General features: G+C 40.3%; 1 protein-coding gene across 1 annotated transcript; it reads right to left on the reverse strand.

Annotated features, from left to right (window-relative positions):
- Positions 1–13,617: 13,617 nt before the first annotated feature.
- LOC137503286 (zinc finger protein ZFP2-like) lies at positions 13,618–14,909 on the reverse strand (the record flags this gene model as incomplete). Its single annotated transcript, XM_068230830.1, has 3 exons — positions 13,618–13,760; positions 13,811–14,683; positions 14,852–14,909. Coding segments are annotated over 3 exons (1,074 nt in total), but the record flags the coding sequence as incomplete, so codon positions are not given.
- Positions 14,910–15,184: the final 275 nt, after the last annotated feature.

Consider the following 15,184-nt stretch of genomic DNA (forward strand, 5'->3'; position numbering starts at 1 on the left):
AGAGGGGGAAGTAGGATGGAACGAATGGAGCACTGTGGAATACTCTTTCCACACTGGAGAGGGGAGAGAAGGTTATTAACCTACTTCATGTTATAATGTACTTTTATGTAAGATGGATGAATGCAACTGAATGATTTTAGATGAATAATGTATGGAATTGAAACGGAGAATATCTATAGGATATTATTGTGATAAATGCCAATTTAATGAGTAAGTATGGTCCAGATATTATGTGAGTAGAGCGATGTGCGGGAAATTTTTTAAGTGTGTATGGTCATTTAAGTTGGTTACGTTAGCACATTTTGCGATGTAGATCTCGATTGCTTCCCTAATATTCGAAGATTTGATTTTATTTTCAATGTGTAAAATGTTTAGATCTGTGTTGATGTCTGTGAAATAGTGTGAACTGTCGTATATGTGCTCCCCAAAGGCTGAATGCTGATTATATCTGATCGTTTATTGTGTTCTTTGAATCTTGTGTGGAAATTTTGTTTTGTCTGACCTATATAGGTGGCATTGCAGTTAAGTTCTTGGCACTTGAGTTCATAGACTTGTGACTTTGAGAAAGGGTCTTTTTTGTTTAGGTGCACTTATTGATGTGTCTCTGCAGTGTGTTGTTCATCCTAAAGGTTAATTAAAACCCTGTTTCCTAAAGATATAACCTACTTTTTATGTGTTATTATTAATGTAGTTGAGAACCAAGTGTGGTGGTTTTCCAGGGACTTTTCTTTTGTTTGTTTAATGGTTTATCTACTGTGCCTGGAGGGTGGTTGTCTTCTTTCATGATTTGTTTAACAATTTGTGCCTCTTCATTGAACTCCATTGTGCTCATTGCTATGGAAACAGCTCTGTGTATCATTGTATTCAATCCAGCTATTTTTAGTGTGTATGCATGGTTAGACTCGTCAATAGCATGCAACACCTGAGTGGGCTTGCTGTACACTTTGTAAGACAGGTTGCCATTATTCCTGCTGATTGTGGTGTTATTTTCTTATTAGATTCTTGCTCCACTGTGAAGCTGGTGGAATTTTGTAAATAATTTAGTGTGTTTAATAACTGGTGTGCATTAGTGAAGTCATTATCATATGCACATGATGTCACCTACATACCTGCTCCAGTATAATATTCCTTTTGAATGCTGATACATTCAGAAGATGTTTTCAAAGTTATTCAAAAAATGTTTGCTATTATACCTTATAATGGTGAGCCCATGGCTAACCCTTCTTTGTGGCAATAGATCTTGTCAGTGAATGCAAAGCAATTTTGGTGTAGCATTGTTCTAATAAGGCTAATTATTTCTTTGGTTTCCTTCAGTGAAATATTTTATTTATGAAGATTTTCGATAATTTTAATGGATTCATCTATTGTTACGTTGGTGTACATGTTAGTGATGTCAAAGGGTATCTTTAACCCTTTACCACCCACATTTTTGCTCCGCTTATCCCCAGGTTTCAACCTATTAATTAGGAAACATTCAAGCAGAGCACACCGTTTCATTTTCAATAATATTAGAAAACATGCCATCATTTACAACATTTAACATACCATCATGTCCATTTCTCTATTCATTGAGTCATAAGTTTGTCGGTTCAAACCCCCACCCGTGCTGGAGATACACAACACTGAGGTAGGCTGTATTTGTCATATTCTCATGTTGTCCAAATCCCCCTAAGCCAATAAAGATTAGATTCTGGAAGTGTAATGGTGACCTTGTATATCAACTTTCATTTCCTCTAGCAAGTGTCTTCCCATTCTGTTTCTATTTTACTGAAATGCGCCTGTTTGATTGCTGCATTGATATATACGCAATCGGTAATGTCACTGAATAGATTGTCCCCGCCTAACATTTGTAAAAATATAACCTATTTCTCATAATACTCTTTTGAAATTATTGATAGGTTCAACATCATCTATATAATCATTGAGTAATGAAACAAAATATTTGTGTTACCTGAATTGCAGCCGCATCATCATCAGGTCCGAATTCTAGATATCGGTTTTCACTTATATCACAGTTATCAGTAAAATTATCTTTGTTGATATGTTATTTACTCACTAAAAATTTACCTCCACCCCTGCTCAACAATTCTGTGTCATTTCTTATGCCGTTATTCAGCTCAGTCTCAATATCCGCAGTATTCAATCCCGTCATGTTTACGAACTAAACAGCTGACCAGCACTCGCGGAAGTTCAAGTCCGTTGCCTAGACAACTTCAAGACAAATTCTCACTCTTATTTTATTTCGTAAGCCTTGTATATTGTACTGCATGTTCATCAAAGCCTAATAAACAATTCACTACCAAAAATACAAAACTACTGCATAGATTGCACACGTATGCAGATAATGCAGCTGGGTGTTTCTGGGCAATACGGACCGTAAAGCAAAGTGAACAGTCGGGCGCTTTCGGGCGGGAAGGGGTTGATTAGTTCTAGGCTGGTTTTAATTTATCTGTCTTCTTTAATTGAGATTTCCTCTTTTAGGATTTTTTCAGTTGTTAGCTTAAATTTAAATTGGCACATCATAATTTACTATTGGTCTAATGGGACATGAGCTTTTGTGTTTTTTGGGGATGGCTCTTACTGTGGGGAGTTTGGGATTTTTTGATACTGAGGCTTTCCTTTTCTTGTTCTGTGAGAATAAAGTCTGTTTGCTGGATAGCGTGTTTTATTTTGTTTTGAAATTTATTTGTAGGGTCACATTGTAGTTCTTGAATTCCGTTGTTGTTGATGACAGCTATTGTTTTGTTCTATATACCCAAGAATAGAACATAACAAGAAGTGTCAAGAGTATAGATCTTGAATAGCAGTGCACTCGCATCTCAGATATGTTCAGACACCGTTCTCTTCTGTAGTGTCTGTAATTTAGAACTCAACCAGCAAACATTTATTCAGAGAACAGTGTGCATTAGCTGCAGAATTTCACCTTTAAGCAACTCCTGGACAATATCACATCTATAAATTAGCAGTTCACAGTGTTGGGAGTAGATTTTTGCTGCCGAGTCACAATTATTCATTGAATATCCCTCTTCCAACTCTCAAGGTCTTCAAAGACTCCGAGGTGCAAGAATGAGGTGCAGGAATTCACTTTTATGCCAGTATAACTACAGACGTGTGCTGGGATATTCAGCTTCATCAAATACCTCTAGAATGGACCCAAATTACACTCCCCAACATGAAAGTAGAATGTTATCACATCACCATGTAGGCTATCAGATGAATAGAGACTGAACTGTAAGCCACACATTCAGAAGATTACAATGGACTGTGTTTACAGTAGCAACAGACAGAGCAAGGAAAGATGATGACAATAAGTCGCTTCTTCTCCAAAATTATTTCACAGCTTCTCCGCCAAGGCAGAGTTTTACTATCAGATCACCCAACATTAGTAACATTGTAAAGAAGTTTAAATAATGCAAATCTTACCTGGAATTTCTTTTGGAGGAAAAATATGTTCACTATGAGATTGAAAGACCTACTGGCCATAACCGAATTAAATCCAGCACCCAAATTGTCCTTCAGTTCAGCAGCTACTAGCACTAAAATTGGATAATGTATGATAGGAGATGATGTAAATCTCACAACGATACCATTACCAAACCATGGAGAATAAAAACATAACCATACAACCTACAGAAATCCATTTCAATAAACGCCAGAGGTAATCAATAAAAAATAAACAGTCATTTGATGGGTACATAGCTCATGAAATATCCTGATGCCTCGATCTTGAAACGCTGCCTGTCACTACTTCATTGGTAGCTGGACCTAACCAAGGTTCCTTCTCTATCAAGTCCACAACTTTAATTCAGCTTTTGCCACTATCAAACATAGCATGCACTGCCATCTCCCTAGTAAATGCTAGAGGCCAAGTGTCCACTTGGCGACCATAATCTGGGGGCATGTGCCACCAGAAGCCCTTTCCTTGCCCCAATGAACAAAGTTTCTGTCACTAGTTGGACCTATAGATGTATATAAATACTGTTGTTTGTACTTCCTAAGAGTTGGCTTCCTTGCGTAGCACATTATCACATACTCCCAGACAAAGAAACAAAAGAGAGACATACTTTTCCTAGATGCCCATGTAGCAAATGGCGACTGCTGGGGTTAATATTGGGGAAGCACATAGTAAATTATGCTCCTGCCAAACTTATTCAGCTACTAAGGGTTAAATTCTGACCTCTATAAAGTTATTTGCAATGAGACTCACAAGTGATGCATTTGTTGTTCTTTCAAGCCAGGCTGGTTCCTCTTTGATTTTTACTTGCAGGTCTATTTCACACTGCAACTGAAGTAGTTAGAAGGTACTGGGGTTCTTGATTACTTCCAAAGATTTTACACTAAAACATAGGCCAGAGAAATATATTACCTTATTGCTGTCATTGCTACTTAGGTTATCTGTCAACAGACTAAGCATTATGCTTGAAATTTTACATGACCGTCAATATTATGAACATACAAAAAGACTCAACATTTTACATGACTGTTAATATTGTGATCATACCTATTGGACCTCAAGTTTTCTATGACTGATACTATGCAGAAGAATCTCCATAACAACACTGATAACCATAACAAGAATTCTACATATGATATCCTAAACGGAAACTTCTCAAAATTTCGAAGCCTTCTACTGCACCTTTCGTCTATTAATGTTCCCGCGGTGACTTCCTCTATTACGCCGCGTTGGAGCATGAGTTGAATATACATTTGTTTAAATATTGCTCCGGCTACAAAATTCAAAGCATCGGGTCGTAAATCATACCAAAATCTGAACTGGGATATATTTTATGATCACGAGCTACCACAACATGGTGCATATTCGTTTCTCAGGGTAAATTCGCTTCATTATATTCCCATACGCTTTAGACAAATCGTAGATTCCGTTGAAGAGTATCTGTCCGTTCAACCAGTCATTCCGTATCCATACGTCAAGGAAATTATCTGATCATCACCTAATATCTAGCATAAATTAATTCAATAGATCCGTATATTATCACACTACTATGTACTACAAGTTACTTAAGGAATAGAAACGCAAAATCAAAATTATATCTAGTTTATTAGCATGCTAATGTATTATAAAATTGAATAGTATGCATCCATCGGAAATATAGGAAGGAAAATCGTGTGAAATTACGAATATCATTCTCAAATGCTTGGCTTCCGAGATAAACATATTTGAAAGATCTTTAAGTTATCATCATATTTGCTTACATTTTCGTTAAGTTTCAAAAATATACCATATCTTCCATGTTTAATTTGCTACAAGGGGAAAAATAGGGACCAAAACTTTATTAATCCAAGGAATAGTGGAATATCTTCCTTTTAATATTGTTTGGGATTTTCTTTGGGGCATCATTTAGGTTTCATCTTTCTTTTCGGTCTGTTTGACCAAATTTATTTGGATACATGTTTGGATTCTTGTCTGTGACTCATCACGTTACGAGATAAGCATTACCATGCTTAAATTTGGGTTCAAAACACCCATAAAGTTCTTAATATTCCTATCATAACCCAAAATGAATAAATTAAAACATTACATCACCATATGTACAAAAAAACCAAATAATCTTAATACAGAGTGCCATAGATATGATAGTATGTCAGTCTAACCTGCGAAAATCGTGCCATGCATTCCTAATCATGTGCCAATATATTTACATATTCTCAAATATCTCTTCGCTGTGCCAAGGTTTTGTCAAAGTAGACCGTACTTCATATTAGCGTTAACGCGCTGACCTTCAAATACGTAAATATGAGAGACTCCATTCTATTCCTGAATATATATATACCATGTAATGTATAACAAACACGTAACCTATCAATATCTTCCGCTGAGAGTTACTACGAGACGCATTTTGCTTGGCTCGAGACATACATTCAGCTTAACAAGGCCTAAACCCTTCACTTGCAGTGCTAATCCAAATATAAATATAATATGTAACACAGGAATTCGCAATTCAATTATCTATTCCACTCTCAAGCAACGAACAGAAACATATCTCCTCACTCTAATTACAACTTGTCACATTAACATTCCAGTTCCTTCATATACACTGACTGACAGAGCAAATGCAACACCAAGAAGGAGTGGTTCGAAAGGGATGAAAGTTGGGGAAAACACAGAGACGGCACGGACGAATAATTGATGTGTATTTCAAACCGATATGCAGGTTACACAATGCGCACGGCATCGACTCAGTAGGATGCAGGACCACCGCGAGCGGCGATGCACGCAGAAACACGTCGAGGTACAGAGTCAATAAGAGTGCGGATGGTGTCCTGAGGGATGGTTCTCCATTCTCTGTCAACCATTTGCCACAGTTGGTCGTCCGTACGAGGCTGGGGCAGAGTTTGCAAACGGCGTCCAATGAGATTCCACACGTGTTCGATCGGTGAGAGATCCGGAGAGTACGCTGGCCACGGAAGCATCTGTACACCTCGTAGAGCCTGTTGGGAGATGCGAGCAGTGTGTGGGCGGGCATTATCCTGCTGAAACAGAGCATTGGGCAGCCCCTGAAGGTACGGGAGTGCCACCGGCCGCAGCACATGCTGCACGTAGCGGTGGGCATTTAACGTGCCTTGAATACGCACTAGAGGTGACGTGGAATCATACGCAATAGCGCCCCAAACCATGATGCCGCGTTGTCTAGCGGTAGGGCGCTCCACAGTTACTGCCGGATTTGCCTTTTCTCCACGCCGACGCCACACTTGTCTGCGGTGACTATCACTGACAGAACAGAAGCGTGACTCATCGGAGAACACGACGTTCCGCCATTCCCTCATCCAAGTCGCTCTAGCCCGGCACCATGCCAGGCGTGCACGTCTATGCTGTGGAGTCAATGGTAGTCTTCTGAGCGGACGCCGGGAGTGCAGGCCTCCTTCAACCAATCGACGGGAAATTGTTCTGGTCGATATTGGAACAGCCAGGGTGTCTTGCACATGCTGAAGAATGTCGGTTGACGTGGCGTGCGGGGCTGCCACCGCTTGGCGGCGGATGCGCCGATCCTCGCGTGCTGACGTCACTCGGGCTGCGCCTGGACCCCTCGCACGTGCCACATGTCCCTGCGCCAACCATCTTCGCCACAGGCTCTGCACCGTGGACACATCCCTATGGGTATCGGCTGCGATTTGACGAAGCGACCAACCTGCCCTTCTCAGCCCGATCACCATACCCCTCGTAAAGTCGTCTGTCTGCTGGAAATGCCTCCGTTGACGGCGGCCTGGCATTCTTAGCTATACACGTGTCCTGTGGCACACGACAACACGTTCTACAATGACTGTCGGCTGAGAAATCACGGTACGAAGTGGGCCATTTGCCAACGCCGTGTCCCATTTATCGTTCGCTACGTGCGCAGCACAGCGGCGCATTTCACATCATGAGCATACCTCAGTGACGTCAGTCTACCCTGCAATTGGCATAAAGTTCTGATCACTCCTTCTTGGTGTTGCATTTGCTCTGTCAGTCAGTGTATATATACATATACCTCCATATTTAAAAATATCTTCATTCAATTCCACTTAAATAACTTCTGTGTTACGGTAGCAATACTTAATAACCTGATTATTCTCTCATACACTGCAACTTCGTAATATTTCAAATATTTCCTTACAATACAATTATCGTACTGGCCATGATTGCAACACATATTGACCTGAAGTTTTAGGTTACGTCTCGTATCTTGCCTGCATTTTCTACAACCACAACTGGTTAATCATTTCACGGTCTACACGTATGGATTGGCACTAAACATGCACAAATACTCAATCAGATCTAGTTTCCAATAACCTTAAAATTATCACATTAGCACCACAGTTATATACCATAAATTGGCACATTTCATCGGCTAATAATTGGCATTTATATTTACATATCCTTTCGTTGGCACTACAGCTCTTACTTCTAGCACTCCTGCACACATATAAATATTTTTCATCAATTGATTTCAAATTCATTACGATGCAACTTATAATACTTATCTCGTAACGGGATTTTGCTGCTGGATCTCTCATGGACTATGGCATCTTGGAGTAGGCAGCCCCTGCGATCCAAATATTACGTCATCTGCGGCTCCGGCTGGGGATCTTGGCTTGAGCTATTTAGTCTTGAGCGACCAATTCCATCTGTTTAAGCTGAGTCCATCTTGTCACCAGTTCTCATGCAATCATAAAAGAACAAGTACATAGTAGAATTCATAGTATACTGGTGGATAGTAGGCTATTCAATACGTAATATTTGTTTTCGGAATCTCTTATTGGTCGAGAATATTCCTTTCTTTTAAATTTAGAGATTTCTCTAATTCGGCCTACTTCTTGTTATTTCTTTCGCTTAAACAGATATTGTCTCCCTCCTGCAAACAATAAATTATGCTTTCTTTAGCAAGGATTTGCTGCTATAATGCTAATTTCGGCAATGTATAACTCGGCTGAAGTTTCCTTTCGCTTCTGAGTTTTCGTGTTATAGTACCAAATATTTCCTTCAAATCTACGCCTTTTCTGCCGATATTTTTGCAGATGTAGTCTTCACTGCTGTTTGTATATTAATACTTTAATATTTAACGTTGCGTTGACCCTTTTATATCCTTCCGTAAGTCGTGCTACTCCTCTTCAACTCTTAACTCTTTCTTCTCAAGGTAGTCAAGAATCGGTTTCATTCAAATTTTTTAGTCCATTATTATTTAATCTTGAGATTCTTTTTCCTTGCGGCCGGACGATATCGATTTACTATATCTCTACTCTGTGTACTTGCACATTACCTGAAGCTATTGTGCGCCATATTTGTCCACTGTTTCCATGACATTAACGGCCGCTAATGTAACGTATTGATACACTACCATATGTCGCAGCCTACAGTGTAAAGAACAACTCAACATTCACAGCGTCACTATTAAATTGCAAACATAGGTAAATAACACAGCAACACAATAATTAAAATTATGCACTATATATTGTAATTTCTTTCTGAAACTAATATCCGCGATTCTTCACCTGAGTAGCCCTTCAGAAACATTCCTCACTCCAAAAAATTTTGATAGGTAACGTAAGTTACGTTATATTGCTACAACACACTAGGAACAGATTTGCTGGCACTTGTGACACAAAGGCCAGGAGTTTTCAAAAAGAGTGCCAGTTATATGCGTATACAGTTTTAATGCTTAAGTTGAAATAAAATTTAAGAAAATTAAAAATATTAAATGTTAAAAATATGTAGAATGCTGAAACTGAGAAAGATTAGCATTAACTTCTTACTCTTCCCAATGGAGATGTTTAATTTTCGCAAAAGTAAATTATAGAACTTGAACCTTACCGACAATAGAGATTGTGGACACAGTGTAAATGATAGAAATCACAATTTCTCAATGAAGAAAATCTGTAGCACAATAAATTAACGGAATAGGCTGTACAAATGGCTAATACGCGTCTTATGTAACACATACCTCACACCTAGAGACAAAACCTGATATTTTAATTCAGTGTAATCACTTAAAACAAACACTTAAAGAACGGATTTGATTTGTATCAGTCAGTAGAACGGGCTGAATTTAGGAAAGGATGAATTACCAGTGAGAACTCCAGAGTACACGACACTTCTTGAAAACAGCACTGGGTGCAATGTCCCGTTATATTTCTAACTATCAACTATCAATGCAGTCCTGCTCTAGTGGGCTTTACACGTGGTCAAAGAGAATCAGTAAGAGATGACTCTCAACGTTATTTTTCACTTCTGTACGCAACGGCTGCGCAAAGATCACCAGGAATTGCACACCAGCGCCTCTAGTGTAAACAGGGCTGAACTAAAATTACCGAGCGGGTGATTTAAATCGTTTAGCGCGCGGAGGGTCCCCAGGTTCTCGTCCCCCCTCCACTCTTAAATATTATATTAAATATATTTTTCTTTTTTTATTTCTCTGATATTTTTCTTTCATTTCCTTTTCTTTCTTTCCTTCTTTCTGTTACCTTTTTCTGAAATACTGCATTCTGAGCAACAATACACCTGGAGGTTGGCCTGTGCTTTATTGTTATTATTAATAATTTTTTTGCTGGAGAAAAGAAGCTTACCACTTGTGCTGGTTATTATAATTATTTCAAATATGGAGCTATATTTTATTTTTACTAATTCACAAAGCCTTGAAGGATCGGAGTGACTGGCCTTGCCTGTGCTGCTTTTGTTTGTTTCTGCTGAGGAAAAAGGAAGCTAACTCACAAAGGGAGGAAGGAAGTGACCTGAAGGTGAGTGGGATTGGCAATCCTTATCTCAGATTAAGACCTATGACAGAAATAGACACTAACATCCCCTCGTACATCAGTCCTCTTTAACACTACTTAAGCCAACTGTAACAGTCAATAGTATCAAGATATGCCACTTATGCAGGAAATAAAATATAAATACAATGTAAGAAAGAAAACCATATACAGGAACCAAAATGATGAAAGGAAACTCATATGCTAAGGAGGGAGTTTGTAGGATTCAAAGGTAAATTGAAATGAAACATGATCTTTTGATTTATGGAGCTATATTCTACCTACTATCCACAGTGTTACAGGTATAAAATTTTGTAGAAATTTGAACAAAATTTTAGTGATCATAGTATATCATAATCTCATGACATTATATTCAGCAGTGTTAATCATCAATTAATATTCATCAGCCAGAAAACTATTCAATACAACACAAATACAAGATCATTCATTTATGAAAGAAAGACTGGAACTGACAAGGTACAACATAATGCTTTTCTCTCTTCTTGCTGTTTAACGTAGCACTGACATTGCAAAAGGTTTCAGCAACACCATTTGTATTTTCCCAAGGAACTTACTATATGATACATCTTTCAGTCTGTCAAATGAGGCACCTAGGGCCACATACTGAAAAATATTGAGATTTGTACTTCTTTTTCATCTACTAGAGGATGGCAAATCTCTGGCAGAGTAGTGTTTGAAGAAACCAAGACATGATAGCACATACTCTGTTCCTACATATTGCACCAAACAACAACATATCATTCAATCAGTCATCTGCATTTAGATGATAAACAATGTCAAGCTACAAAATTGTATGCATCCCTTGTATTCATTAACCTACACTATTTACAATATAAAATGTTCTATTTTATGTGACAGCAGGATATATCAAAAATTTTCTGCTACATGGAAAAGGATGGAATCATGAATATATTTGAGGGTTTACAAGACAAGAGAGAGCTTACAGATTCTGTGATTGCTCCCTCTTACAACATGCAGGAGGTACAAATAATGCTTCCTTTCAGTCCATCCGCAGGAGAGGAGTTCTAATAAATTTATAGAAATATGTAGCATCAGGATCTACAAACAATAATATGGCAGCTGATCCAGCACAAAACATTCCCATGCCAAGTCACAACATAGCTCCACCTATTAAGAGCTATGTCCAAGGAATTGCTTGCTAATTTAGTACAGTATTATGAACAATAAGCTGCTACTTCCACAACATTACGGTGTGCAAGGGACTTTGCTGTGACCTAGACGAAATGTCAGTTGAAGACAGTGGAAACTCACTTCAGACAGTGCCATTTGTACCTACTGTATATCGAAGGCAGAAATCTATGTTGGTGGTTGGAGAGTAGGCTGATCTGTGGTCTGACAGCATGCACTCCAACTGGCCAACCAAGCAGAGGAGGGGTGGATATGGTTCCACCGTGTTTCTACACCTCTGCATTTGGGACACAGAAACGGGCTGTTCCCCTACCACTGGCTGTCCTCAGAATGGTTTTTCCTTTCGCCTGCAGTAAGGCGAATGATGGGACAGTTCCTAGTATATGTCATGGCCACCAAACATCTTGCCCTCACCACAAATCTCCTTGCTTAAGATGATGATGCTTGTTGATTAAAAGGGCCTAAAATATAGTTCATGGTTTTAAGAGAAAGTACAACTAGGCAACCATCCCCTATACATATTAGTAATCGGAGAGAAGAAATGGAAGGGGGCTGACACCAGGAAAAATGATGGTATCAGCTAAGGAGGCCCAGGGCCATGGAGGGAAAATAAGATTCCGTAGGCCTACATACATAATACAATCGGGGGCAGAAAAGAACAGGTCGTGATCGAGGTAGATCAGATAGGATAGATGAAAGTGGGGAGCGTGGCACAAGTAAGCGGAAGCAGTGCCAAAATTCAATTAAGGGCTCCGTGGTCGCCTACCCAAGCTCCCAAGTGCAGAGCCCACATGGGACCCGTTTTATTCGTCTCTTACAGCAGGCAGAGGATGCTGTGGCTGTTATTCTACTGGCCCTACCCACAGGGGGACAACTATGATAAGGCTAGTTGCTTTACGTTGCACCGACACAGATAAGTCTAATGGCGATGATGGGACAGGAAAGGCCAAGGAATAGGAAGGAAGCAGCCGTGGCCTTAATTAAGGTACAGCCCCAGTATTTGCTGGTGTGAAAATGGGAACCACAGAAAACCATTTTCAGGGCTTCCGATAGTGGGGTTTGAAACTACTATCTCCCGAATACTGGATACTGGCCGCACTTGTGTTTCAAATTATCCGAAATTCACTTGCCTTGGTGTGGTATGTTTTCATGTTCTGGCCTCAGGAGATTAGTAAAACAAGAACAGTAAGGATGCAAACCTCAAATATCTTGTACTTTTTCTTCAACCACGCAAACGAATATAACAGGTATACGCATACAAATCAAAGTAAAGCAAAATGTCACAAACGTCAAAAACGTGGTCGTCCCACGCGGTCCAAGTTGTCAAACTCAAATCGATCAATAGCAATCGGAAGGTGTTGCTACCAATAGGAGCTGCCGTATTCGTCACGTGGGCTTAGGGTGAATGACGTGATGTACAACAGCGCGCCCACGCGGGTGGAGGGCAAAAGTATTCAGTCTGAGCCGGGCCCTCAGAAGGGTAGGACCTATGCCGCTGTCAAACCCTTGCACGTGGTAGTGGAGGGGGTAAGGTTCGGCAGTTCGGTTCACTGCCGTCTCAATCCTACATATATAGATTGAGACGGCGGTGGTTCGGTTATTGATGTTGGGGAGGAAGGGGCGTTAGCGTTGAAGGAGGGATTGGATATGGGTGGGGTATAGTAGCCATTACTGAATGAAAACAGCTCATTAGGGAGCTTTAATTTGAAAATGCAACAACCCGACAACATTATAGAGATCATTTTGCAGTTGCTCACAATTTTGTATCTTATTTATTACTCTGTACAGAATAACATCATCTGCGAAAAGCCTTATATCTGAATCCACTTCTTTACACATATCATTGATATATTAAGAAAACATAAAGGTCCAATAACACTGCCTTGAGGAATTCCCTTCTTAATCTTTACAGGGCAGGATAAAGCTTCACCTACTCTAATTCTCTGAGTTCTATTTTCTAAAAACAGAGCCACCCATTCAGTCACTCTTTTATCTAGTCCAATTGCACTCATTTTTGCCAGTAGTCTCCCATGATCTACCCTATCAAATGCCTTAGGTAGGTCAGTCGCGATACAGACCAATTGACCTCCTGAATCCAGGATATCTGCTATATCTTGCTGGAATCCTACAAGTTGTGCTTCAGTGGAATAAACTTTGCAACAGTATGGCTTCTCTTCTGGTTGTGTCCGCATATGAACAGTTAGGTCAGACTGCCTTTCTTTGTGAATGATTTGCCACAGATATAGCAGCTGTTGGCTTCTCGCCTGTATGGGTCCGGATATGACAGGTTACACTGCCTTTCTGTATGAATGATTTGCCACAGACATTGCTGCTGTAAGGTTTCTCGCCTGTATGGGTCTGCATATGTTTGGTTAGTTTGCCGCTCTTTATGACTCACCTGTATGTCTCCGCATATGTTCGGTAAGTTTGCCTCTCCTTATGAATGATTTGCCACAGACATTGCAGCTATAAGGCTTCTCGCCTGTATGGGTCCGCATATGTACGGTTAGTTTACCTGTCTGTATGAATGATTTGCCACAGACATTACACCTGTATGGCTTCTCGCCTGTGTGGGTTCGCATATGAACTGTCAGACTGTTTTTGCTTGTGAATGATTTGCCACAGACATTGCAGCTGTAAGGCTTCTCGCCTGTATGGGTCCGCATATGTACTCTTAGTTTACCTGTCTCTATGAATGATTTGCCACAGACATTACAACTGTATGGCATCTCGCCTGTGTGGGTCCGCATATGAACTGTCAGACTGTTTTTGCTTGTGAACGATTTGCCACAGACATTGCAATTGTGAGGCTTCTCTCCTGTATGGGTCCGCATGTGTTCGTTTAGTGTAACTCTCTTTATGAATGATTTGCAACAGACATTGCACCTGTAATGCTTCTCGCCTGTATGGGCCCGCATATGATCCGTCAGAGTGCCTTTGCGTGTGTATGATTTACCACAGACATTGCACCTGTGAAGCTTCTCGCCTGTATGGGTCCGCATATGTTCGGTTAGTTTACCTCTCCTTATGAATGATTTGCCACAGACATTGCAGCTGTAAGGCTTCTCGCCTGTATGGGTCCGTACATGTACGGTTAGTTTACCTGTCTGTATGAATGATTTGCCACAGACATTACAGCTGTATGGCTTCTCGCCTGTGTGGGTCCGCATATGAACTGTCCGACTACTTTTGCTTGTGAATGATTTGCCACAGACATTGCACCTGTGCGGCTTCTCCCCTGTATGGGTCCGCATATGTTCGTTTAGTGTACCTCTCTTTATGAATGATTTGCAACAGACATTGCACCTGTAAGGCTTTTGGCCTGTATGGGCCCACATATGATCGGTCAGACTGCCTTTGCTTGTGAATGATTTGCCACAGACATTGCACCTGTGAAGCTTCTCGCCTGTGTGGGTTCGCATATGTTCGGTTAGTTTACCTCTCCTTATGAATGATTTGCCACAGACATTGCAGCTGAATGGCTTCTCGCCTGTATGGGTCCGCATGTGACCGGTTAGACTGCCTTTATGTATGAATGATTTGCTACAGACATTGCAACTGTAAGGCTTCTCGCCTGTATGGGTCCGTATATGACTGGTTAGACCGCCTTTCTGTATGAATGATTTGCTGCAGACATTGCAGCTGTAAGGCTTCTCGCCTGTATGGGTGCGCATATGATCGGTCAGTTTGCCTTTCTTTGCGAATGATTTGTCACAGACATTGCAACTATATGGCTTCTCGCCTATACGGGACCGCTTATGATCGGTCAGAC

This window comes from Anabrus simplex, chromosome X (genome assembly GCF_040414725.1).
Source record: "Anabrus simplex isolate iqAnaSimp1 chromosome X, ASM4041472v1, whole genome shotgun sequence".
NCBI lineage: Eukaryota > Metazoa > Arthropoda > Insecta > Orthoptera > Tettigoniidae > Anabrus > Anabrus simplex.